The sequence below is a fragment of the Apis mellifera genome, linkage group LG14, assembly GCF_003254395.2.
Source record: "Apis mellifera strain DH4 linkage group LG14, Amel_HAv3.1, whole genome shotgun sequence".
NCBI lineage: Eukaryota > Metazoa > Arthropoda > Insecta > Hymenoptera > Apidae > Apis > Apis mellifera.
Window position 1 is genome coordinate 10,296,990 of NC_037651.1, and position 27,113 is coordinate 10,324,102.

The 27,113-nt window shown below is 50.0% G+C and overlaps 1 protein-coding gene across 17 annotated transcripts in view; it reads left to right on the forward strand.

Annotated features, from left to right (window-relative positions):
* Positions 1–27,113, forward strand: part of LOC413569 (tyrosine-protein phosphatase Lar) — a 202,672-nt gene that overhangs the window by 137,349 nt on the left and 38,210 nt on the right. For all 17 annotated transcript variants that reach the window (XM_026445046.1, XM_026445056.1, XM_026445045.1 and 14 more), the window contains 2 exons: positions 3,617–3,748; positions 4,208–4,366. In XM_026445046.1, the coding sequence (XP_026300831.1) occupies positions 3,617–3,748; positions 4,208–4,366 (291 nt within the window). The remainder of the gene's footprint in view (positions 1–3,616; positions 3,749–4,207; positions 4,367–27,113) is intronic.

The following is a 27,113-nucleotide window of genomic DNA, read 5'->3' on the forward strand; positions in this document are numbered from 1 at the left end:
TCCAAGGGGAGGGAATTCGTCCCTTTGTTCCCGGTTTTGTTCCGTTACTTATCTCCCGTTAAGAAAAAGAAGGGATGAAAAAAAAGGGATAATCCGCGGCCGACAAATCGCCCTCGGAGACGTCGCGTCTTCTTTTCACTTTGCGCGCGCGAACGCTTGTGGGAGGGAAAAAGGAGGAATAGATGTAATACGTGGAATAGTAGAGAATCGTGACGAATCTTCTTTTGATTCGAGAGGCAACTTTTTTCGAGCCTCGAAATTCGAGGATCGGATGAGTCAAGAATCGAAATCTTGAAATCGCGTTGTCACGAATCGGTTAACTCGAGCGATTTCGATCGCGAATGGGTATTAAAAATTTCATCGGTCGGTTTTCACCGGAATACCGCATCGCCGGTTTGTCCGGTTGACCCGGGTTTCTAAAAAGGACGAAAAAGAACGGGGTCGATTTATTTCGGGAGCTTCGCCCGGTTCGAATCGAAACGCGCCGGGAATATCTTTTCCCACGTTCGTAATCGGGCCGAAGCCGGATAGTCTACGTAGACGCGCACGTTTACGTAGAGAAAAATAAACGAGGAGTCGTCGAGGCTCGACGCGATCGAGGAGGAGAGGGATCGGGGAGATAACGAAAGGAATTACGCGTCGGGGAAGATCCGGGGCGATATGGCGAGCAATAATAATACTTAAATACGGTGGCCAATGACGGTCCTCCTTTCTCCTCTCCTCCTCCCCCCCCTCTCTCTGTGCCACGTAAATTCAATTTCACGGTTGGGCGGAGAACGGCGGAAAATTTTCATTATTTAATCCACGCGGGATTCTATTCTCCATTGTTGGCGCATTGTACTCCCGTACAAACGAGTAGAAAACGCGGTGGAGAAGGTTTCCGGGAGGCGAAGCTGGCGGACTCGTTCGTTCCTCGTTGATACGCGAACGCCGTTCCACGAGGATGGTAGAGGGGTTGAAAACCCATTTAAATTAATATTTGCCCTGCTCCCGAACGAGAGGTCTCGATCGCGCGGAACACGCACCGCCGACCCGCTCGATACCGACCTCGAATTTCGATACGGTAAAATGCGAATAAGGTTGCCGCGCAATTATTTGCGATAAACCTGCGCTCGCGTAATGCACGCTCGACGTGGATGCAGCCGCGCCCCACGACCACAACCATCCTCTCTCCCTCCATCCTCTCCTCTCCTCCTTTTCCCTGCCCTGGGAACGTCATCCACGCTCGCGTCGTCCACGACGAGAATCCGCATCCATCCAGTTCCCGCATAAACTACTACTCCTCCTCCCCCCTCCGTTTACAATCGATGCGAAATGCCATCGACAACCCCCCTCCTCTCTCAGCGCGAGGAGGACGCGCGCGTTTTCGACTTGGAAATCTCTCCGTTGCGAGAAAGGAAGGATTCCCGCGCGATCGATTTCGCAACGCGTCGGCCGGGTAATTTTATTCAAATCTTATGCAGATCGCGCCGTTATCGGCTACTTTTTCAATTACGTCGCGGCGGGCTATAAAGCGTAATAGAGGCGAGTTGCCTCGCGAGCGAAACTTTTCCTCGCCCACCCTCGGCTTCGCCTCGCCTCGCCGAGATCCTGCCAAACCGGTATAAACTTTAACCATGAGATACGGGTTTGGACCGTTGCTTTTTTACACGGACCCGCGATCGCTTCCACCGCGCGATCCTTCGTTATCCCGCAGCCACGACTTTCGCCTCGCTCCATTCGCCCACCTTTTCTTTTCTTTTCCTTTCTTTTTTTCTCGCTTCGCCATGCTACGCTCGAAACCTGCGCGCGCGCGAAAGGTGAATTTTTGGCTGAACGCGATCCGAGCGGCGAGTCGTTTTTCGAGTCGGTCGAAGGAACGGTTTGGAAAGTTGGCTCGTTTCGACGGGAATAGGACGAAACGATTCGATCGATGGCCGAAAGCGACTCGAATATTTAAAAGTCCGTCCATGCGCTGGATTGCGCTCGATTAATGCACCAGTTTCCAACTATTTCGTTATGATAATCGTCACGTGTCCGGCCACATTGCGACCCGACCCGATACCAATAATCTCGAACGAGCGATTCGATCAAAAATTATCGATGGTTCGCCGATGGAATAATATTTACCTTAAATTGCATCCCGCGCGCCCGCCCTACCCACTTTTCATCGCAGAGCCGATAGATTAACGCGTTCGTCGTTGCACGAATTTCCCTTCTCTATTCGACGCGATGTCCTCTCGACGCGCGCCGTCCCCCTCCTCCCTTCCCCCTTTCCCGCGATAATCTTCCATTTTGCGATCGCGCGGCGCCACAATTTTTTTCCCTCCCCGCGCCCAGCCAACCGCGCGCGTTCCGTTTCGTTTCGTTTCGTTTCGTTTCGTTTCGTTTCGATCCCGTTCCATCCCATTCCATCCCATTCCATCCCATTCCATTCGATCCGAAATTCGAACTCGATTCCGAGAAGGGGCGAAATCGAAACGATCGATCGCAGAGATCGAACGACGCGTCCCGTACGTGCGAACGGGTTTACCGCGCGGCTGAAAAACATCCATTTTTCCGACGGGTTGATCGCCGGATTGAACCGCTTCTCGCGAGTTTTCGTTGCTCCAGCGAAGGAGATGCTCGAGGAGGAGGAGGAGGAGGGAGAGGAGGACACGGTCCAACGTTTTCGCGAGCCCACGAACCGCGTCGTTCGAGCGGACGACCGTGCAATTTGTTTTCAACCGAAGATTCAGGGCCGATCGGAAGATGGAAAAAGTCGGAGCGTTCTCGACGATCCATGGAAGAGTGGCCATAAACGGTCCGTGCGATCGCAAACTTTCGAGACCAATTTAATACTCGGGTCGGTAGTCTCGCTCCGAATGGCACGCCTCTCGCTCCGGTCGCCCTTCGTCTCCAGTCGGGACCAAGTTGCAGTGGAGAACGAGGAGGAGAAGGAGGAGGAAGACTTGGAGGAAGAGACCAAGGAGCGTCGTCCATCCATCCATCCGTCCGTCAGTCGTGGAACGATCTCTTTACCACAGCTTTATGGGTAAAAGCGCGTCGAGCCAGTTTTCAAATTTTCCCGTCGAGTCCTCTAATTCCGATCCGCGCGTGTTTCCCTACGACACGCGACGCGTTCGCGCTATTTGTCCCCTCGATTTCAACGTTACTCCATTTCCCGCGATAGCAAATTTCGTTTATCGAGTTTACACGAGTTTCCATTCTATCGAATCTACGAATGCTCGTGACAACGTTTTTTTTTTCCCATCCCTCTTTTTTCTCTCATACATATTACCCAATTTTTTTCCCCTCCCCGTTTTGCTTGTATGTTTTTTTTTTCCTCTCTTTTTTTCCTTTTTTTCCTTTTTTTTTTTTTTTTAATCCAATAACACGAAAAGTTTGCTCCGACACGGAGAATCCGATCATCTCTCTCTTTTCCTTCCGACCGGAAACGCACGCGCCCACGATCTTGTTGCCATAATTCGCTCGATGATCGTTCTTTACGAAACGCTACACTCCTTCACGACGTAGAGAAACCTCTGGCATGTCCGTGAGGCTCGTTAACTCGAGGCGCAACCGTGGGCATCGAAACGGGCCGAGGCGTTGTGTACTCGTGTCTAATCAAAGGCTTCCCTTGATCTTGTGCTCGCAGGTCCACCGACGATCCTGGTGAGGCCACAATCGCAGCAGGTGAAGGCAGGCGGGATAGCGAGCTTCTACTGCACAGCGGAGGGAGCGCCACCGCCCCAGATTCACTGGCGGAAAAACGGAAAGAGAGTTTCCCGTAAGTTTTCCTAAACTTCTCACCTCCTCGATCCAAATTATATATTCGATGGAAATCGTATCGATTTTTTCTTTCCACCCTCGCTTCCGCGACTACGTCGTTCGCGTTTCCATTTACGAGTCGCGTTCAAACGCCTTTTCTTCTCGACTAAATTTCACGCTCGCTCGGGACAGGAAGCGGGCACCGACTGTCGCCAGCCGACGCCTCGTTACACCATGCCCTGCTGCGATCTATCCACGCTCGGCGAACACCGACCGAGATTGCCAAATCTTGGTCTTCTTTCGAGCGGAAACCATCCATCCGACCGGACTTCGCGACTCCCGATTTCTCCCGTATCCTATCTATGTTAGTTCGAATGCGTTGCGAATTTTACAATGAAAAATCGGAACGAACGAATTTGTTCTCGATTTCGAATCTGAGAAAGTCGCTAATCCTTTAATTCAATCTCCTCCGTTTCAGAATCTCAGTCACGGTATCTGGTGCACAACTACGAGAACGGAGCTTTGCTGCGGATCGAGCCTGTGAGGCCTGTTCGAGACAACACGATGTACGAGTGCCTGGCCGAGAATGGAGTCGGCGACGCCGTGTCGGCGGAGGCGCAGCTTCGAGTCTACGAAGGTACGTCCCTTTGCATTCTCTTCCTTGACGATCATTAATAATCATTGGGACGAAACTGCCGGAATTCGGAGGAGAACTCGAGACGAGTTCTCTATATCGTCGTTGTATCGACGTTATCGGAGACGGCGGTGGAAATTTAATATTTAACGAAAGGGTGGTGGGAACAGGTGGCGTTGGCGCGGCACGCACGATCGGCCAAAGGTTTCGACGACGCGCGGTAGAAGTTTGCTCGAAAAGGAGGGGAGGAGGAGGAGGAGGAGGAGGAGGCAGAAAATTCGTGGCAGGAAAGACGGATCGGGAGGGGAAAAGATGATGGAGATTGCGAGAGAAGGCTGTGTAACGAGCCGAATTCCGTCGAAATTAAACCGAGTCCTTTCTTCGCTCGCAATTGGGTCCACCGGCGCGATCCACCTTCTCTTTCTATTTACACGGAAGAGCGAACAGCTTAATGGCGCCCAGTTCGGCGACCAGGCGGAAGGCGACGTAATAGAAAAAAAAAGGAAACGGCCGCGCACCTGGAAAGCTTACCCTTTTCCGGGAAGAATCTCTTAAACTTTCGCGAAACGCCTTAATTGGCTTGGCCAGCTTTTTAATTCGATTCCAACTTCGCCTCGCGGATATTTTTACTCGCAGTTTCTCGTATTCTTCTCGCGAAAAAGAGTAAAAGAAGGGGAAGGGAAAAGAACCCCTCCTTTGCGAGAAGTCGTTCCGAACCTTCTCTCTCTTTCTACCCCTTCCATCGCGATCATTCTCTCCGTTCCCTGTCTCGTCCTTTGCGTCATCCCTCTCAAAAGAAATAGAAAAAAAAAAGTCCTTTTCTTTCTCCTCCAATTCTTCTTCTTCGTAAGATCGGTATTTCTTTTTGTTCGATCGCGCGAATTATCTCACGATTCACGCCAATCGTTACTTTTCTCCTTTTCTCTTTCGAAAAATCGAATCTCTCTCTCTCTCTTTCTACCCCTTCCATCGCGATCATTCTCTCCGTTCCCTGTCTCGTCCTTTGCGTCATCCCTCGCAAAAGAAATAGAAAAAAAAGTCCTTTTCTTTCTTCTCCAATTCTTCTTCTTTTTCTTCGTAAGATCGGTATTTCTTTTTGTTCGATCGCGCGAATTATCTCACGATTCACGCCGATTCAATCGTTACTTTTCTCCTTTTCTCTTTCGAAGAATCGAATCTCTCTCTCTCTCTTTCTACCCCTTCCATCGCGATCATTCTCTCCGTTCCCTGTCTCGTCCTTTGCGTCATCCCTCGCAAAAGAAATAGAAAAAAAAAAGTCCTTTTCTTTCTCCTTCAATTCTTCTTCTTCGTAAGATCGGTATTTCTTTTTGTTCGATCGCGCGAATCGTTACTTTTCTCCTTTTCTCTTTCGAAAAATCGAATCTCTCTCTCTCTCTCTCTTTCTATCCCTTCCATCGCGATCATTCTCTCCTTTCCCTGTCTCGTCCTTTGCGTCATCCCTCGCAAAAGAAATAGAAAAAAAAAGTCCTTTTCTTTCTCCTCCAATTCTTCTTCTTCGTAAGATCGGTATTTCTTTTTGTTCGATCGCGCGAATTATCTCACGATTTACGCCAATCGTTACTTTTCTCCTTTTCTCTTTCGAAGAATCGAATCGAATCTCTCTCTCTCTCCGTGACTCGAGATCGTCCTTTTCTAGCGTTTATTCGCTACGCCTATATTGCAACCCCGAGCGAAAAAGTTGGGAATTTTCGGATAAGGTGGAAAAATACGAGGAGGCTGTTCCTGGCCGGGGGAAATGGAGTCTCAGCCGTGTAATGAGCTCGCTCGAATATTTAGGCATCCGACAGAATGTTGGCCATACGCGGTTCGTTATCGAACGCATCGCCGCGATAAATGCCCGCGAACTCGTATTAAAGCCGCATTCGGCTAATGCGATTACTCGAAGCAGTAATATAGCAATAATGCAACAACGTAACATCGGTAAATGCGGTTAAAATTACACGGGAAGCTAGCGAAGCAATCGATAATCGTTCTGCCCCGGAGTCCACGCTTTGTCCACCTCCGGTGTAATTACCTTGCCTCGCCCGCCCTCTCCTTTGTCTACGATACTACCCAATTATTTCACCCATTTTTTTTTTTTCCTTTTCCAACGATACTGGAAAACTATCATCGGGCGAGAGGAGGGGGTGAGTGGTTGCGAAAATTGCGCGAAGTCCGGGGGAAAGGCGACGGAATGCGATAAAGATTTCTCGGAAGGAGATATCGCGTCCATCGCGGTCCATCCGCGTTGAAATATTAATTTGCCCGGATCTCGGCGAGGAAAAATTGGCGGACGAGAGGGGTGAGGGGAATCGAAAGTCGTCGTAGCGGTTATCGGGGAGATTGGAGAGAGATCGGGCAATTATTTGACCGTCGGGGTTCGCTTACGCTATTATTCCAATTACGGGGGGATTAATCCATAGTTTCCAACTGTCCGAGCTGGAGGAGAAGCGTTATCGGGAATCTCGTTCGTCTCTCCATTCGGACGAAAAACGTTTTCGCCTGGATGGTGGCGAATATAACGGTGACGCGACGTCGCAAGTTGGTTCGAGGTCGTTTTCGAATAAATTTTCGATCGAAAGTCGGGGGCGCATCCGTCGTTTCGGCGCGCTATAAAGGGGTCCCCGTCGTGGCATTAGCCTAATTTCGAGCCCCGCGGCAGGTGGGAATTAAATTTGCACAAGGGCTAAGTGGCATCTTCGGTTCCCGTTGGCTCGCGCGCAACCATCCAGAGTTGGCGGAGAAGGGAAGGAGAAGTTCGTCTCTTGCTGCTCCGAAATAATTCCCACGAAATAATTCTTTCGCCCCGGTCGAAACTGTCGCGTGCAAACTGCCCACCCCTTCTTCCGTCTCCGTTTCCGTCTCCCTCTCCCTCTCTGACAAATTTTCACCCTCCCCCCGACTTTCCACCTTCGGAACGGCCACGCTTCCGATCCAATTAAATTTCGTTCGATCGCCGGGACAACGCGCTGCTACCCTCTCCGACCTATCAAAGGATATTTAAATTATCGGATATATAAACGGGGAGGAGGGGAGGAGGAAAGCCGATACGTTGGGGCGGAAAAGGGAAGGAAAAGAGGGGAAAAAACTCGGGCTACGTTTGAGCCGCGCGATTATATCGCGATTATATCGCGATCCTAATTAGCGTTTAACGCTGTTTCCGAGCTGGGATTTCCTCCGGCGAGGCGGTGAACCACCGTCGGCGATGGGAAGAAATTCTTGTACGGTTAACGAACAGCCAGCTCGGAGGCGCGGAACGGTCAATATTGACTCTTTTCGAAGTAAAAGAATCACCGACCAACAGGATTTCCAGCCTTCGAACGAGAGAGAGACTCCTTTTGTTGTCCCTGGGGGACGTTTTATTTCCCGTCTCTTCCACCGGTTGCTTCTTCCTTCTTCTCCTCCTCCTCCTCCTTCTCTCCGTAGTTCGATTCCGTGCTTTTAAACGGCGCATCGACGCGAAATCCGAGAATCGAGACGAGAATCTTATTTCTCTCCGCTCCCGAGAAATTCGTTAACGCAGCCAACAATCGTTGTCCAACTGACCGTTGCGTTTCACGAGATAATGGCCGCCCATCCCGCTTGAAATACCGAGACTTTCCATCTTTTTGAAAATGGATATCGCTGCAATTTAACGACAGAAGAAGATTTTTCTCTTTCCGATATCGATATTAATTCTTCCCCATACTTTTTCCCCTCCGAAATCCGAGCCATCTCCAGCGAAAGCTCGAGAAAACGCTTCGAGATGAAAAGGGGAACGATGGAATCGAAGTCGAAAATCCGAAAGAGAAGAGCGTTCGTTCGTTCGTTTCTTGGACCAAGGTTTCGTGGATGGAGCGATAGGATAGATATTTCATCGGGTCGGACGAAAAAGCGGTCCGGCTTTAATTAGGGATTAATCGGCAGCATAAATTAGCTGCGAGTTTTCGGCCAACTCTGGCTTTTTCCCCCTTGCTCCTCGATCGGTGGAAAGGATCGGTACGGCGACCGTGCCATCCCCAACTATTCCAGCTCCAATCAAACTTTCTCGCGGTCGCAAGTTTCAGATCGGGACCCCTCTTCGCTCCTCGCCGATTTCGTGGCTCCCTCTTTCCAACCTGTAGCTTCTCGAAAGAATTGGCCACACACACACATATATATATATATACATTCGATAAGGGGACCCATTGTCCGATCGAACGAGGAGTGGATGGTGGACAAACACGGTATCGCGATTCCGCCTGGAAGAATTGCTCGGACGCGGAATTCGAGGCATCCCCGATAATAGAAAACGATAAAGGAAGGGAGGAGGAGAAGAAGAAGAACGCGTTGAATCGGTTTCAGGGTTATCGCGGCATTTAACAATGGATGGACGGGAGAAGGAAGAGGAGGGAGAGGAGAGTTCTTTGGGAAAGTACCACCACGGCACGCGCGCGTCTCTTATCCGAGAGTCGATGATATTCGCCCCGTGCGCCACGATTTTCTCCATTCAACCCGCTAACCAAACTCCCTTCCAAACCCGAACAAACCATTTTCCGCAACGTTTTCGCGGAGTGGTTTTACGATTTCATGCTCCATTTCGCCCGATTCGTCGATCTCTTCTCTCCGACCGACCAACACCGTCTTCCATCCTTTCCCTCCTCGCCTTCCTTCCAAATTCCGCTCTTCTCCTCCTCCGATATTTCCGCGATATTTACGAAAAACGGGATGGATCATCGATTTCGCTCGACGTTTTTTTAACTCGTCGAAGAAATCGAGACGAAATAAAGAAAAAGTAGCGAGAAATTGGGAAATGAGAAGGAAAAAGGCGATTCGCGTGTCTCTTGCGGCGAGGATCGAACGAACGAACGAAACCCGAAGGAAGGAAATCCCGAGACGAAGGGCAAACGTCTCTCCGTTTTCCTTTCCCCTCCCTCCAGCTTCGTTTCATCCAATCCTCGACTCTCGCCGGAAAACCGACGAGTGTTTGCGATGTCGTCGCATCCGTTTCGAGTCCGAACAACACGCAACACCCGGATAAATATGAAATTCCATCGACGAAACACGGCGGCTCTCTCCCTCTCTCTCTTTCGAGGGGAAGGAAGGAAGGAAGAAGCCGCGCGACACCGGTGGTGGCTTTGCATTCTCGCAGGAGGGAGGGGAAAAATCCCCTGGTTTACCAAGAATCGAGCGGGAGGAATGGCGATCGAGGTGGAAAACGAGAGAGAGAGAGAGAGGGAAGAAAGGAATCTCGACTCCTCGTTTCGGACTTTGCATTCGCGTCGCGCGCGATCGATCGTCGGAATATATATTTCGATTCGAGATTCGTGTCGTTTAATTCCTCCCCCTCCTGTATTTGGCGAATATAATTCGCAGGATCGATGTAAATTAATTGCTACGCCGTCTCGCTTTTGCTTTTCGAACGCGTCCATTTCCTATAATTTCGAGATCCGGCCACCGCGTACGCGCAACGGAATGGAGTAGTCGAGGGAGGCCTAGCGAGGAGGTGACGAGCGAGCAAAGTTTTAATCCGAGGATCTGGAATCTGCGAGACGATTCCATTAAAAAGAAGAAAGAGGGAGGAGGAAGGAAAGAAGGAAGGAATAAAGAGGAGAGAAAACTCGGAGGAGATCGCGGGAGACGGCGTAAAAAGAAAGGGGCGAAATTCGAGCGGAGCTAATTCGGCGGGCGCGTGTTTCGTCATGCTCGCCAACTCGATTTAGCTCGTAGATTGAATCACGCGGACCGAGAAGAACGAATACTAATTTCTTTACGAGACGAATCCGGGAGATTCGTCGAGAAATCCCTCTTTCCCGGTGAGACATCGTCCCTTCTTATTTTTTTCCTCTTCCATTTCTTTCGCCTTCCAATCGTCCCTTTGGCCCTACGAAACTACTACTACTACTACTACTACTACCTATCGGCCAATTTCTTCTTTTTTTTTTTTTTCCTACGCCGGAGGCTAAGGGTCCAAATTGTTTTTTCTCTTTCCCTCTACTTTCTCCTACAATTACCAACAACGAAACACTCTCGAGTTTTCTCCCTTTTTCTCCGCGGATAAAAGTTGCAACGAGGAGAACGCAACCTTTCCGGATGACTCGTTAAGAAACTTTCCCCACCCCCTCCCGCGAACCGAATAACGACCATCGTATCGTTCGCGTACTAATTATCATTTTTCGATCGCAAACGCGCCGTATCGTATAAAAGAAGAAGAAGAAAAGATTCGAAGGAAAAAAGGAAAGAAGGGAAGGAAGGGAAAATCGATGGATCGCTCGGCGAGGATATTGTCTCGGACGCGGTATATCGCGGTAAGTGGACAAACTGTGCGTCTGTCCCCCCCTCCTCCTTTTTCACGAGAAGCTAGACACGCGCGACAACGTCTCTTTCCTCCACCCCTTTTTCCCCTCCCTGGAGAGAGACCTTGGCAACAATACGTGTAATAGAATTGTTTCGTCCAAGCTTCTCGAGTTACGGCGACGCGATGGGGAAAAATAGGAATGGTTTGAAAGCCGCCGTTACCTTTCCTCTTCCGGGGGGTGTTGTTCACCCTCGTTTACCGTCGCTCGAAAAAAATAACGTAAATTACCGCGTGCCCCGATGCGAAGAAACGAGAAGAAAAAGAAGAAGAAAAAGAAAGGAACGAGAAGAAAAGGGAAGCGCGTGGAAAAGGATAATGGGCGAAGGTTGGATTTTTCCAGGGACAAACGTGGCGGAAATTCGAGACGGATGCGGCGAAATTTACAGGCTTGTTAACGGGATAAAGAGGAGGAATGCTTTTTTTTTTCTCTCGATCCTATCGAATCTCTCCTCTCTCCATCGGTCGCCTTCGCCGTTGCTCCACTCCCCGTCCCCGTGCGGACGCCGAGGTAAAATGTAAGTGGCGGCGGATACACGTAGCCGTGCAAACGTGATTACGGGCCGACGACTGAAAATCGCAGGAAATGAAAAGAGAGGGGAAGGGAGGAGGAAGAGGAGGAGGAAAACTCTGGCAGATATGGCGGCCACGGAAAACGTTCGCAATTTAAATCAAAGGTGGAGCGGCGCGTCGGAAACGGGTGCACAGCCGGCGGACGTTACGCGGTAATAACGGCTATCAGTCAGTGAAATGACGCTCATCATATTTTCATTAGAATAATGGTCGAACGATGAAAGAGGCGGAGAACCGTGTGCCGTGTGGAAAACGCGTGGCGGCGGCGGCGGCGGCGGCGCACGGATCCGGCCAGGAACAGGAAATCAAAAGAACGAGCCCCGGAAACCGAAGGTTCGCCAAACAAAACGGGAAAAAAAAGAAAGAAAAAAGGGAAAAAAGAAAATTCGCTCGCTCATATTCGAAAAATATTCGTCGAGCATTCGTAGAAAAGTCTCCTCGATCTTTTCTTTTCCTCTCGCTCTCTCGGTCGGAGCGAGCGGAAAAGTCGAGCGATAAGGCGAATATTTAGGATATTTAGGGAAATGGAATAGAATCGATTCGAAAATCTCGAAAAAGCAAAAATCCAACCTTCGTTGGTGCCTGGATGGCGCCGGGTGGCCGCGTATATATATATATATACACATACAAATATATATATATAAATCGGTCGAAGGGACGAGGTCGATCGAGCAGGGTCGAGGAAGTTGGAGGAGGCTACTTAATATGACCGATAGAAGCCTCGGCAAGCTATCAAAGTATACCGTCCGAGGCTGGCCATCCCCCCTTCTCAGGGGGATGCTGCTGGCTCAGCCATATTAGTTATCGTTTCGAAACGACACCGGTTCACGAGCGGCTATTGGCCGGTTTCCCCTCGTTCCCCCGGTTATCGCGGGGAATCAAAGCCGAGCCGTGGAAATCGGGCCGTGGTGGAAAGGTCCATTGAATTTTTACGACCTCGTTCTCGCGTCGCGTATCTGCTACGCCATCCTGAGAAAGAGAGAGAGAGAGAAGAATCTTAGCGGGCGTTTCAAATACATGGGTGATCGAACAAGCGCCGAGGACGAGGGGAGGGTTCGAATTATTCCAAGTGCGGCGCGATATGGGCGGCGTGGCGTCGGCGTGGCGCGGAGCGTTTTATTCGCTCGGCAAATCCAACGCGGAGATTCGACCAAAGATCCCGGATTCCCCGGAAAATCCGGGGAATGCTCGGTGCGGCGTCAGTTGCGGCGCATACGCGCGCTCTCCCGACCATCGGCCCCTTTCTTCATGTTTATATGCAGCGGCCACGCTGGACCGGATTCCCCGACCAGAACCACCACCCCGGTAATAAATAGTTGCCGTCCGACACGGGTTTTCAACTAAGTCCAACGATCCACGACAAAATCGTCTTTTATTCGCGTCTTCCGCCCCGACGATCTTTGCGCTTCCGCTTTTCCACGTCTTCTTCGACCGTTCGATCGAACAGAGAGAGGGAAGGAGGGATTCTCGAGCAGCCATACGATCTTATCGTATCTCTACGTGCGCGAAGAAAGCAGAGGCGGAGAGAGAGAGAGAGAGAGATCGATACAAAGATATTGCCACTTGGAAATGTAATGCGGGGCGAGCAAATGCGCTTGACCCGAAAAAACTCGGCAGCATATCGGATGGTTGAAGAACCTCGACAAAATCGAAAAGATGAAAAGTAAGTAGGGTTAAGACGAAAGGGGGGGAAGAGATTAGTTTCGAATATAAACGCGCCAAAGTGCCTCTTCCCTTTTCATTTTTTCTTCTCGTTTTCCCTCGAAAACTTTCCTCTTCCGGCGACAAAAAATAACTCGCGCTCGATAATTCTCGTTAACCTATCCCTCCTCCTCCTCCTCCTTCCACCGACTGCCGAATCGAACTCCCGAAAATTCTATCTATCTCTGTGAACGAGAATGGAAACGAAACGGTTGAAACAACGGAAGGAAAAAGAAGCCGGTATCCGGATCGAAGGATAATCTTCCCTCGAAACGGGATTAAAATCACTATCGTAGACGTATTTTTTGCCCGAACGTCCGTCACGGCGATCGAGAGCAAAAGGTCGAAGAGAGAAAAAGAGAGGTGTTGGGCTTTCTCGCGCCGCGTATCGCCACGTTTGCGCGATCACGAGTACGATCGTTAATTCGGATCTCGGCCGCGAGATCCGCGTAAAATCTCGCTCGCTATATATTAACTAATTATAATCCGAAAGGGAGGAAGGTAAGAGGAGGCGGAGGAAGAAGAAGAAGAAGAACAGAGGGGGATCCGAGTTTGGACGGTCGCTTCTCGCTACGTTAATTGGACAAGTCTATGACTTCTAATTGGCTCTTCTCTCCCGCGCCTTTCCTTTCTTCCTTTTCGCCTCGTCTTTCAACCGTCCCTTTTACCCTCTCGCCAAGTGTGCGGGGAGAAAATTTCCTCCCCTCCTCTTCTTTCTTTTTCACTTAAAATAAAGAAGAGGAAGAGGAAGAAGAAGAAAACGCGAGTCGATCGAGCTCTCTTTTCTTACGAAAGAAGAAGAAGAAGAAAACGCGAGTCGATCGAGCTCTCTTTTTTTCCGAAAGAAGAAGAAGAAGAAGAAAACGCGAGTCGATCGAGCTCTCTTTTCTTACGAAAGAAGAAGAAGAAAAGGAAGAAGAAGAAGAAAACGCGAGTCGATCGAGCTCTCTTTTCTTATGAAAGAAGAAGAGGAAGAAAACGCGAGTCGATCAAGCTCTCTTTTCTTACGAAAGAAGAAGAAGAAAACGCGAGTTGATCGAGCTCTCTTTTCTTACGAAAGAAGAAGAAGAAGAAGAAAACGCGATCGAGCTCTCTTTTCTTACAAAAGAAGAAGAAGAAGAAGAAGAAAACGCGAGTCGATCGAGCTTTCTTTTCTTACAAAAGAAGAAGAAGAAGAAGAAGAAGAGAAAGAAAACGCGAGTCGATCGAGCTCTCTTTTCTTACGAAAGAAGAAGAAGAAGAGGAAGAAAACGCGAGTCGATCGAGCTCTCTTTTTTTACGAAAGAAGAAGAGGAAGAAAATCGCTAAGATTGGGGTGAAACTGCTCTCCCCTATTAGAAGGGAAAAAGATAGAGGGACGCGCGAGAAATGGAGGATACAACAGTGGCCTCGTAGGATACACAGATGTGGGGAAAACACAGACGAGTTGACGAGTTGAATGGGCATTGAGGAGAGTGGTAGTTGTTGTGGGTCGCAGTCCGCGGTGCCACTGAATGCTGTACACGGTGGTCGTACAATGGGTGGAAGCCGCGGTGGCTTTCTACAATACCGTTGGAAATGGCCACGCGATAAATTCCTGCAACTTTTATCGAATAGAAGGGCTAACAGGCCGAGAGAATATTGTGAAAGTTCTGTCTGCGCTCCCGGTCGCCGCGCCGCCGCCTCCTCCTCCCCCTCCCCTCCTCCATCGAAAACGCCGCTCGCCTTCTCCACGCGTCCACTTTGTTCGCCCGTTTCTTTTCAAAAAAAAAGAACGCTCGTCGTCCGGTCACCAACCTATCCTCCGCATTCATCGACCGATTCGCGATAATCTTAAAGCTTGGGACGAACAACGAAGAAGAACGTTCTTTTTTTCTCTCTCTCTCTTCGAATCCGACAAAGGGAAATATGACGGGGAAAGAGAAGAGGGGAGGGAGTGGAAATAAATGCGAGATCGGTGGAGGGTCGGTCGGGATCGAGGCATCTAAATAAGTAGCTCCGGTTGGAAGTAACGGAGGCGGAAACATCCTCCGAAAACCGTTCGTAGCCCGCATCCGAAAGATGCGGGTAGTTCTCTGGCAATTATACTAATGGAGATTGGGCGGCTGTCGGAGGAGGAACCGAATCCGCGTGGATCGAAGACGAAAAGGCAGCTGCGGAAACGGAAACGGAAGAAGAGGAGGAGAAAGAAGAAGAAGAAGAAGAAGGAGAAGGAGAAGAATAAGAAGAAGAAGAAGAAGGTTTGGAAGAAACGAGACGGAATAAGAGGGGAAAATAAGTAAGTGTGTAAGAAAGAAGAGAGGGAGGGAGGAGCGGTGTAGGGCGAAAACGGAGCGGATGGAAGCGGTTGAAAGAGCAAAGAAGGAAGGTTTGTACGTCGAGTGAAAAGTGAGCAACGTTTGAAGAGGAGAAACCTTCTGGTTATCCGGAGAGAAAGGAAGGGATAGCCAGACGAGGCGGATCAACGGACGAGGCGGATGGTAGTGGATTGGTTGTGCACCGTCGAAAATAAGAAGAGTAGTAATGAATGAGGCTGGCTGTGTGTAGGAAGGGACGACTAGGGGAACAGAAAGAGAGAGCCACTCGAGTATATAAGAAGAGCGGGAGGAAAGAATTGCAACGGTCGTACGGAGTACCGAGAACCAATGAAAGCTGCCGAAAAGTACTTCTTTATACGAGAACTGTACGAAAAAGTGTGTGTATATATATATATATATATATATATATATATACTATATATACATATATATATATATATATTGGCCGTTATTCATCGGTGCGTTGCATAACGATACGTACACTTAGGATCCAGCTTTCACGCTTCTGAATAACGCGTTATCTTGGAAACGATATCGAGCGAATAGTTTAGGCTAGGATGACGGGGACTCGATGTCGAAACGTTATCCGGGTGACATAGGTGAAGGAATTAATTTATTGCCGCGTTCCCGGCGTCCGTTCCGACGAAACAACGAGCAGAGTGGAGTAGGAGTAGGAGGAGGAGTTTTGGATGGGTAACACGGTCACGGTACGTTGAACCATTAAGCGAGGTTACCATCGATCGCATAATACGAGACGTCTGCGAATTTGATCGGTCGTATCCGAGTCAAATTTCTGTAATCAGCTCAAATGATTGCAGCCTGCTTTATACCTCGCCGAGTGCTCCAACCTCGAGCCGAGTTGCAACGTAACCGTCACGATACCGCCGACCGCAATCGAGAGTAAATATTTGAACGCTAATTGAACCGTACTACCGTGTAACGCGTTAGCGCGTTGCTCGTCGAACGGTTACGCTCCGTGGTATGGATAAACGATAATTGTGGCTGCGCAACGACGACGAGACACGCGTTTCTTCTTTCTTCCCGGCGAACAAGGAAACGACGTTGCCCTGTTCGCGTCCGTCCGAAATCGAGACGGAACGTCGAGAGCGGCGGCCGCTTGTAAATCCTTCACGCGTGTATGCGTAATCGCTAATGAGCTGGAACGAGGCTACATGCCGTGTAGGTTGGACGTTGGACGGAACGTGTTTACGCGCGGAATCCGCTCCATTGGGACAACCTCCATCCTTCTATCCGCGATATGTATATATGTACGTATATATATATACACACATAAATGCGTCGATCGAACGTGCAAACTGGATACGGGAAGGCAGTTTCGCGATCGCGTTGCATCGATTAAAACCGCTCCTCCCTCTAAGAATCGGAGGAACCGAGGAGTATCGACGAGAAAGAGAGAGAGTAGTAGTAGTTTGACGTTTGGAATTAATTAGCAACAATTCCGGCAGACTCGACAAGAAGTGGGAGAAAGGAGGAGAAACGGGGAAGATCCGCGTTGCGACGACCGTTTCCCAGTTACTCGTTGTCGTCAGCGCTCACGCTAGATTAACGGTTAATTGGTGAAATGGGTGAGAAAGGGAACCGGCATCGCGTTTGATTTCCCGCGGAAGCGGGACGCGAGGCATCCGTACGGATATTGTAACGATGCCTCGCTAACTTCGCGGATGCCTCGCCTAGCTGGCGAGATCGCGCCTCGCCGTGTTTTCGCATCCGCCGCCGTCACCAGATGCAATTACACGGAACGTAATTAAAATTGCTACTGCGGAGTCGAAATCTGGATATCGAAGGTCGATCGGTTAAAATCCATCCGAGGGACGAGATGGTCCGAGTAGCTCGTTTGTGCAACGTAAGATTCTCGGCCACGATCCTCTCTTTGTGCACCGGTAATATTTAATATCCGTCGCAATTAAATTCGTCCGTGCGATGTAATGCAGCCGTGATGGAATCGGTGACGAAGTCGCGGCGTCCTTTTCCTCTCTCTCTCTCTCTCTTCCGTCTTCTTTGTGCTCTCCAACGGGAGAATTTGTTAATAACGTTTCGTCGCTCGGATAAAGGAGCGAACGATGGCAATGCGAAGGTGAGAATAATTGCGAACGACCGACTGCGATCGATGTATCGTCGAAATCGTGTATATATATATATATTTATCGTAGAAGAGAAGAAGGACTCGAGGACAGCTGGTCCGTAAATATAATGACAGACAAGGTTGGAAGAAGAAATCCACGCGTGAGCCGCGTCGTAAGGTCCTCACGGGGTGAGAGGGAGAGAGAGGAAGGGTCGAGAGGTTCTCGAGAGTAGTCGGTTAGCGGCGAAGGTGTGCCATCGAAGGAGCGAGACTCGTCTTTCTCTCTCTTTCTCTCGGTGGGAGGCAATACACACACACGTACGTCGTTCCACATGGTTCCACGGAGTTGATGCACGGTTACGGTGGGCGCGCGCGCGCTCGCATCCTGGCATAGACAGTGAAGCACGCTCTTATATTTTATGCACCAGTTTATAGAGATATATCGGCCGTCTAGCGCGACGGCATAAGTCAAAACCTACTTTACCTAATGGCCTCCTGGCGACCTCTCCTCCTTCGCCTATTTGCTTCTCTACGACCACCCAAGTAAATGCCGTTCGTGAAAGCTCGCTCGCTCGCATGCTGCGAGAAGCTGGCCGACCTCCTCTCTCTCTCTCTCTCTCTCTACTTTGCCTTACGACCAAAGCCCCAAGCTCCACTGTATTCCATCAAAATTGCATTTCCAATTGTAAACTTTACCATCCGGGATACCACCTATCACCTTCCTCCTTTTTTCCTCCCGTCCCCCTTTATTCTTTCTTCGAAAACTTTCGTTTCTTCCCCTTCATTCTTCCCTCTCCCTCTTCTTCACTTCGATTCGATTATGAGGATGATAAAATTTAGCCAAATCGTAACTAAGACGCTAACGAAGCTCTTCTTCTGGAACGAGTCCTAGTAAGAAGTAGTTAGAAGGGAATGAAACTCGACGACTCGATGAAAAATAGTTTTTCAGCGGAAGGTACGTTTACAGGGAGGAAACGCGATCCATCCTCGAGGTTTCGAATCGCTCGAATGCTACGAATCCCCTTCTCCGTGATAACGAGTCCCGATCGCTCTCGATCCTTTATTTTCTCTATTTACTTTTTACGGTAAAGGTCGAAACGATGCAAAGAAGGAGCGAATCCTTTTCCATCTCCGTCGAATTGACGCGAACGAGAGGGAGAGAGAGGTGTGGAGGCGCGTATTTACTCGCGTGCACTTAAATATACGTACACGGTCGGCGAACGAACGGTGCGTATATTTAGCCTCTCCGGAACACGGATGGAAGGAGAAGCGGGTCGGTGGAGGGTATCGGAGCAAGGAGGAGAGAATACGCGGTGACACGGAGCTAACTTGGCGAAACAACGTGCCGCGGAACCAAACAGAGTTCCCACGTACACCGATTCACCGGCTGTCTGTGCGGATCACGCGCGTACACTCGACATAATTGCGCTGCCGCGATTAATAATTAGACGCGCAATTGGGCGTCAACTGAAATCCGTACGCGTACCGGTGATTCGATTTATCGGCCCGATGTACCGTGTCGCGCCGCGTCGCGCCGCGCCAAGTATCGATTTCTCTTCGCGCGGGGTGTACGGCCGCGCGCGTACGGCCGTGAAAGACGTTCGTTTCGTTATTCCCGTGGAAAATAGCCGAATCGCGATCGGCGAGAATACGCGCGCGATTCCATCGTCGGGATTTCGATTCCCCCGTCTCGCGCCTCCGCCAGAGTTAACCGATTTAGCGTCGAATAATTTGCTAATCCGATTAGCAGCGTTGGATGAAAATTACAAATAGCTGGAGAGTTTCGCCTCGAGAGTTACCCCGTCTAATTACCGTACGACCGTGGCGTCTGGCTGGTTGCCCGCGTCTTCCACGCCGAGAGAGAGAGAGAGCGAGGGAGATCGGTTAAATTCATCGTAATAAACCGATCTCGGCTCGACAAACGCGGTTTCTTCGAAATCGAAAAAAGAAGAAGAGGAGGAAGAGGCGGAAGAGAGGGAAGGAGGGACGAAGGAAGAGGGAAAAAAGTGGCGCAGCGAGAGAGGAGAAACTCGAGCGTATCGTTACTCGTGTTCGCTCGTCGCCTTCGCTTCCGACGGATAACAAGTTTCCAACAAAGGTGTCGCGTTTCAATGTTGATAAAGTCGTCGCGCCCACTCGGTGTCCCCGGGCTTTCGCCTCGCTTTCGAAATTTTTGAAACGCCCGCCTGTATACCTCCTCCTCGTTTCTCCATTTCTCTTGTCCTACGTGGCAAGGATTCGCGATTCCTCGTATCGAGCGGTTACAAGGGGGGGGGGGGAGAGCGGGATCGCGGAAGTGCGTGTTCTCGCGCTTTCGGCGCGAAACTACGTGCGAGAACTTTGGAATTTTATGTATGGCGTTTCGGTGTCGAAGTATGCCAACTCCATCCGTCCCTTCCTACGCTGGGAAATAGTTCCATCTTCCTGTAAACTTTCCCCTCGGTCCAATGGACTCGGATTCTCCTTCTCCTTCTCGCCTCTCCTCGACCCTCTCCACGCGTCTATTCTATGCGAGGAAAAGCACCGCGTTTCCTCCTCCCCCTCCCCCTCCATCTACCCGCGTTTCGCGAAAGAAACTTTGTCATCGAGAAACTCCATCGAATATTTTCCTTGCTTACACGCGATCATCGACTGCCATTTTCCACCTTATGGCACACTAATACGACGTCGATAGAAAACTTTGACGGCGTAGTACCTCCTTCCCCTTTTCCTCCATCCTCGCAATGTCGACCAACATCTTCAAAGTCCCGCACGTTTCTTCCCGGAGAAAAGAAGGAAAGAAGGAGAGAAGAAAGAAAGGAAGAAAGGGAAAAGAGCAAACTCGCTTCGAATTCGTCAGTTTCTTCGCTCTTTCGCCGCAACCGTTCGCCATCGTTCCGCTACCTACGGACACCCGCTGCTTCGGTGTCGAGAATTTATTTTATCGGAAATAGCGGAGATATTCGATCGACTGGAGCGAGAAGAGTGTGTGTCCATCGCGAGAAGAATGGAATTTTTAGTATCGGATAACTATAACGAGGGGGAATTCTTTCCGGGGATCGTTTCGAAACGCTTTGCGTTGTTTCTCTGTAAAAAGATTAGCCATTCTCACGAAACTAACGATTCTCGCGAGAGAATCTGACCGAAACGGAAGGAAACGAGGGAAATGTTCCTTCCATTCCGTTGCTGTGTCCAGCCTGTTTTCCAAACGGTTCGACGAAAGATTTAATTGCGGACAAAGAAAAAGAAGGAACCAGGAAAAAGAGAGATTGGCGACTCTTGTTTCGTTTCGCGTGCCCGACGACAAAAATGTACGGACGAGGGAGAAGTTGTTGGAAACGGGAATGGAAATTCAATTGGTCGTCGCGCGATCGGCGACGAACGAACGAACGAACGAACGAACCATCGATGGCTCGCTCGATCGAAAGAAAATCACGACAAATCGATTTTATTCCTTTCTCTCTCTCTCTCTCTCTCTCTCCATCCCGATTTTTCGAAACGAACCGATGTCAAAATGGTGGTATTATTGGCTTATCCGTCTCGGCTCCGAGTTAAGGAATAGAAGGGGAATGGAAGAAAGAGAGATACACGCGATCGTTTCCACTCAATCGTATCTCGCGTCGAGCTTACATCGTAATTCAGTTTCTCGGCCAGAAACCTCGATATTATTTTCGATATCTCGGAAGAGTGTAGAGAAGAGACAAGAGGAGGGGGAGGAGAAGGGAGGCGTGTCGGCGTGTTCGGTATAAGGACGGTGGACATCCGTCCTAATCTTTTCTCCCCGATCGATTCCACTCCCTCTCGTCGTAACATCGGCTAACTCTCTACGCTCAGATTTTCTCCACGCGGTCTCCTCTCGACGCTCGTTCCAATAGCCCCTTCCTTACTCCTGCTCGTCTTTCCCTTTCCGCGACTCTCGTCGAAAAGGAAAAACAGAACGGGAAATAGAGAACGAGATTTATCGTAACCGAGAAGAAAAAGGGAAACTGACCAGAGATCGAACGAAAAAGAAAAAGAGAAGAGAAGGATAGGATAAAATCGGCGAAGAGAGCAGACGATCGAAGGAAGGAGACGAACGATAACAGCGATGCAACGGAGGAAAGCGATTCAAGTCGACCTCGATTTTCCGATGATCGATCCGAATTACGCAAAATAACGCGATGTAATTTAATTATCCGGTGAACAGAACGATGTAACGCAATCAAAGGATGAAGAGTCCCTGCTACAAATCTCTCGTTTTTATTTTTTTTTTATTTTTTTTATTTTTTTTTATACTCGATATTATCACGTAACGCGTGCTCGACGCCATTTTCCAGCTCGATTGGAAATCGGTTGGAAAGAACCGGCATAAAACCCTCCCCTCTCCCCTCGTCTTACCGAGATTTCCACGGCCATTCTCCGTGAACACGGATTTTCGAACGGGGACGTATTTCCATCATCCGGACAAATATCGTTATACGTATCGTGGAACGAATCGTCGATCTCGCCGATACCGCGGCGTCGATATGCATTCCGTATTTAATCTCTTGGTAATTTCGTTAAACAAACACACCGCACGGCGGCGCACGGATTCGCTAAAATTATTTTGCACGCACTCACACGCGATTAAAAAATTGCATTTCTCTTCGCCGGTGTGCAACCCACCCCCCCTTCCACCGGTGTGCGTCCGACCACCACCGACCGACCCTATTATTGTAATGGAAAAATCATTCCCGACAGAGACGCGCCCTGGGCGAAATTCCCGTTGCATCCTTTTGTTCGCAAACAATCTCGCGTAATGGAATCTTGGCGAGGCGCGTCGGTATCCACGGTTAACGGGGTATAATTATTTCGTCGTTGCTCGTCAAACAATTATCGAGTACACCGTTTGTTTAATACCTTCGTCGCGAATCGTCCCGCGATTGATTTTTGCAGCGATCGTTTTCGATATCGCCTCCGTCGCCGTTGCCGTCACCGTCGTCACCGTCGTCGTCGAATCGATGGAAATGAAATCCGGCCGATAAAGGAAGGGCGAGAGACCGGTTCTTACCTCTTGACACTCGACCTCGCTATTACGAAGCGAGGTAATAGCCTTTATAATCGGAAATTTCTCCGCCGCGCACCCGCGAGAAAGAGAATCGAGACCGTCCCACGGGATTACTCGGATCGTCGTCGATTCGACAGACATCCGCCCATTAAACGGTATCTCGATATTGACGTCGCAACAACAGGATCGAGGAAGGAACGAGAGGGATACGAATTTCGGGCATTTTAAAAACGGGAAAAGAGTAGAACAGGAGGGAAAGGGAAAAAGAAGGTTTGTCCCTAGGTCCAATTAACTAGCGTCAGATTTATCTTGACTAATGCGCGACACAGCCTCGGTGGTCGGTTTGGTTATATGCCGGCTAGTTTTATGACGCGAGACTCTCCGCGACCAGACCGCTTGTACGCATTATTTATGATTACAAGTTCCCTCCCTCCCTCTCTCTTTCTCTTTTTCTCCGCGACTGACCTCCGGGTTGTACGGTAACCTCTCCGACTCTCGGGCAACGGCAACGCGCCCTCGCATTTATTCCGAAGGCGGGGAAAAAAAGCGGATAAAAGAATTTTTCCTCGTTGGCCGGCCCGGTCGAACGGGGTAGTACGCGGTTTTAAATTAAATTCCAATACGATTATTAATTATAAAGTAACTGGAGCGAGAAAGCCCCCGGTAAGTACGTTGGAATCAAAGTTGCTTTCGTCGGGCATCGAGGAAAGGAGAAATAATAATTAGTCCGATAATTAGGCGAGGCTGATCCTGGGGCCAGCGTCATTAAACGATTCGGTATATCGCGGCAGCCAACTTGTACTCGCTTTTGCTCGCGTTTTTCTTCCTTTTCTTTTCATCCCTTGGAGGAAATTTCATTTAGGGAGAGAGGAAAAAAAGGAAGAGATATAATTGTCCGTATAATTCGGAAAGAAAAAAGAGAAAATTGAAACAAATTCGATGAAAAGTGTCGTCTGGGCAGCGATGATTAAACGGAGGAAAGGGAGAAAACGAAAGCCCCGTTTCGCGAAAATGTAGAATAGGGCCAACTTTGATCCGACGTTATTATCTTATTCTCGAGATGAAAGTCTGGTTTTTAACCAAGTCTGGTTTAATCGCGAGAAGGGACAAAGCGGAATCCGACAACTTTTCGTGTCGTATCCTTAGTAGAAGCGCGAAATCTCTTCGATTGCGGCGTCGCATCAATTTCGAGAAATTGGTTTCTCCTTCTTCGTTTTATCTCGCCTCCGGCCATACCCCCGATCATTTCCTCCATTTTCGAATCGTGGAGAGATTTCACTTTGTGGTCGTCGAACGCGTGAATCCCCGGTGTAACAGAGGTTATCGAAATATATTCTTCTTACTCGCGTGATCGATCCATCCGGTCCCGTCCGGTTTCGCATCGATCGTATCGCTCCGCCACGGATCGGGTATCGTCTAATCGAGGCGGCGAAACGAAAACGGGATAAATGATTTACGTACTCGGCGATAATAATTATAAACTGATTAACGCGACGAGCCAAATAATGAATTATCGCGTTATAGCATAACGGAGGCCGATTTCGACGCGTTTTAATCCGATTGTATCCAATACGATTACAATTTTAATCGAATTAATTCGCTGCGTAATAAAGCCATTCGCGTAGCGAGAAATATCGAGCGAAAAGAAGGGAAAAAAAGGGAGGAAGAGAGAGAGAGAGAGAGAATGAGGGAGGAGGAAAAGAAAAGCGAAAAGGGAGGGATGGAAAGGTACGCGATGTGCGCGAATGTGCGAGATGCGGTTTTCGCGTTGCACAGCCGCCGAGCGAAACCGTTACGAGATTACAGGCTGCTCCGAGTTCTCGCGATTTCGAGACGGTTATTTGGCCACGTAATCTGCGAAAGTGCCGACGTTGGTTGGAATTTTCCGACAAGAGGGACAGACCACGCCACGGGATAAAGAGGAGGAGGCGAGGGGGATAGAGGAAAGAGGGAGGAAGGGGCGAAGGTTGGGGCGTGCGCGCGGAGAGGATACAACGCAGGGGAGAATGTGGAAGGAGGCAGAGGAAACGATGGTAACGGTAATTATTTTCCTTTCTCGGCCCGTAACTGCTCAACCCACGAGGTAACGGCGTTCGAGCACTGCGCTTTTCGCGGATTAATTAAATCGTTGGCTGAACGTTCGCCGAACAAATATCCACCCCCCTTCGGCTCCCGGATGAGCGGAGGGCGAGGCCCATCGACGAAAACGGCGAAATAGAAAACAAATTCGACCGACCGACCGAAGAACAACTTTCGAGACGAGCTCCCTCCCCGCTTTCTCCTCCCCTATCGATTCCTTCGTACCTTCTCCCTCCCTCATCTATATTTTCGTGCGCGTCTTTCTCCCGCCGTAAATTCTCATTCTACTCTCTCGTGATTTATCGCGTTTTGCCGCGTTATCCTCGGAAACGAGGAGAACTGTGCGAGGGGATATCCAAAGGAACAGCAGCAGAAACAACAGCAGCGACGAGTCGAGTTTATCTCACGAAACGAGTTTATTATATTCCTCGAATCGCGGAGTTCACTAGCGCGTATAAACGCTTAGAAAAAAGGCGAGAAACGGTCGAGGCGATTAGCGGTCGAGGTGCGAAACGGTCGGCGGTCGACTCGTGGGGGGAGGGGGTTGCGTCACGGTCGAATTACGTTAACGTCCGCGAAACGACAAACTTGGCGAGCGTAGCGTTACTGCTGGAATAGCAATCGGAGATCTTTGAGATAACGATGGTGGGGGAGGGGAAAAGGGAGAGTCTCGAGTCGGTATCCCGCCACGACCACCATCGTCGTCGTCGTCGTCGTCGTCGTCGTCGTCGTCGTCACCACGGAATTCTCATACTCGCGAACAGTGGAGGAGGACACGTACGGGAAATGACTATGCGCGCGCGCGCGTTCTGAGAAATCGCTAATGGAAATTGTACCTCTATCCAGTAACTCGTCGGTGAAATCCCGTGGGACGTAACTGCTCGCAAGATTCCTATTTCCGGGAACAACCGAGGCATCCCTCTCCCCTCCCCTCCCCCCCCCCAAGTCTCCAAGTAATTCGAAAACGCGCTCTAAATAAAACTGATCGCGTAACCCGAACGATAATTCCCCTCCGAATCCTTCCCCGAATCATTCTCGCCTTTAACGAAAAATCGATCGAGTATTTCCATCTCTATCCCTTCCCTTCATTTCATTCCTAATTTCGAGAACTGGCCGCCGAATTTCGACGAATTTTTCACATCCGTTCGATCGGATTCTTTCCATCCTTCGTTTCGATGGAGGAAGAGGAACGATCGTCCCACGAGAAGAAACGCGAGGCGTGCACGAGCGAGGGAATTCGATCGTTGCGCTCGAGGTCGAAAGCGTGGTCGAGCGTACACGTTGATAGACGCGAAGGGGTGCGCGATCGCGTGTACGCGGCGAAGGAAACGCGCGCGCGCGCGTGTGTACGTGTGTGTACGTGCGTGAACCTGGTCACGGGTGGGTGGGTAGGTAGGAGCGGAGGTCTTGGATCGATCGGCCATTCGTATGGTAATGTAAGCAACTACCGGACCGAGCTGCTTGCCAGAGCCCCGAAGACCCCCGTGTGTCCGCTAACCAACGTTGCGACGTCGAAGAGGCGAAAAGGGAGGACACGGGATCCGGGAGCTCTCCGCTTCGCTCCGTCCGTCGATGCGCCACCGATCGGGGAGGGAAGGAAACGAAACGATATGATCTATAGCGGTTCCCCGTCGGAGCGATTTTGGCCGGGGGCGGGATAAATCGGGGAGGGTGGGGATCGAGCGGCACGCGTTCCGCTTAAACGTTTCTCTCCTCTCCGAGTCTCGTCGCGCTAACTCCCTTCGGGCTGTCGCAACGCTGATCGATCCAACCTTACTCCGCCGTGGTATCATAACGCAAGCCTCTCGCGTTTACGAGCGAAACTTTGCCTCGTGGCGTGGAAGCTGGAAAGAGCGAGCGAGCGAGTTGACCGACGGGGAGAGAACGATGGAGTTCCTTATCGGGAGTGGAGGGGCGGGGAGAGGGAGGAGGAACATTGTAGGGAAAGCAACCGACGCTGGAATCAAGTTATCGCGGCAAAGTGCACGGTAACGCGGTTATCCTTGGCAAAGCGGCCCCTCGCTCGCTCGCTCCTTCTCTCTCTCTCTCTCTCTCTCTCTGTCTCTGTCCCTCGTCCGATCCGAGTTGTCGCGGATACCGGACGATTGATCGTAAATATCGAAAATATTTGCAAAACTGTGCCGCAAAGGGGATTGTACACGGGATCGCGATAAGTAGCGGCTCGTCTCTTCGACCTTCCCTCTCGACCTTTCGATCCTCCTCCGATGAAAGATTCATGGCGTCGGCCTCTTAATTTAACTTTCCGATTCGTGGCTGTAAAGCATACACTCGCGTGCCGAAAAATCAGCATCGACCCGCTTCCTGCTTCCTTCTCCCCCTGCTTGCTAAATCACTATTATTTTTCGGACGAGGTTTAAAAATTCCCCCTTCGAGCCCTTCCCTCTCGATCGACGCCCGAGATTAGAAAATCTGCGGTAATTAACTCGTAGGGGGTGGAGCGGCGAAAGCGAAGACGCGAAAAGTACTCGCGCGCATATTTCTCTGCCCTGATTACGAAGAGTGAAAACTTTGCGTCGCTAGGAAACTTTTCTTCTCTCTCTTTCTCTTCTCCTCCCCCCTTCCGTTATCAAGATTCGCAACCTACGGAATTACCGGTTTCATTAATTACGTTCGTTCGTTGAACCGAACGGTCATTCCGAATCATTCTGCCGGAGAGAGAAGAGAGTTTGGAATTTTCC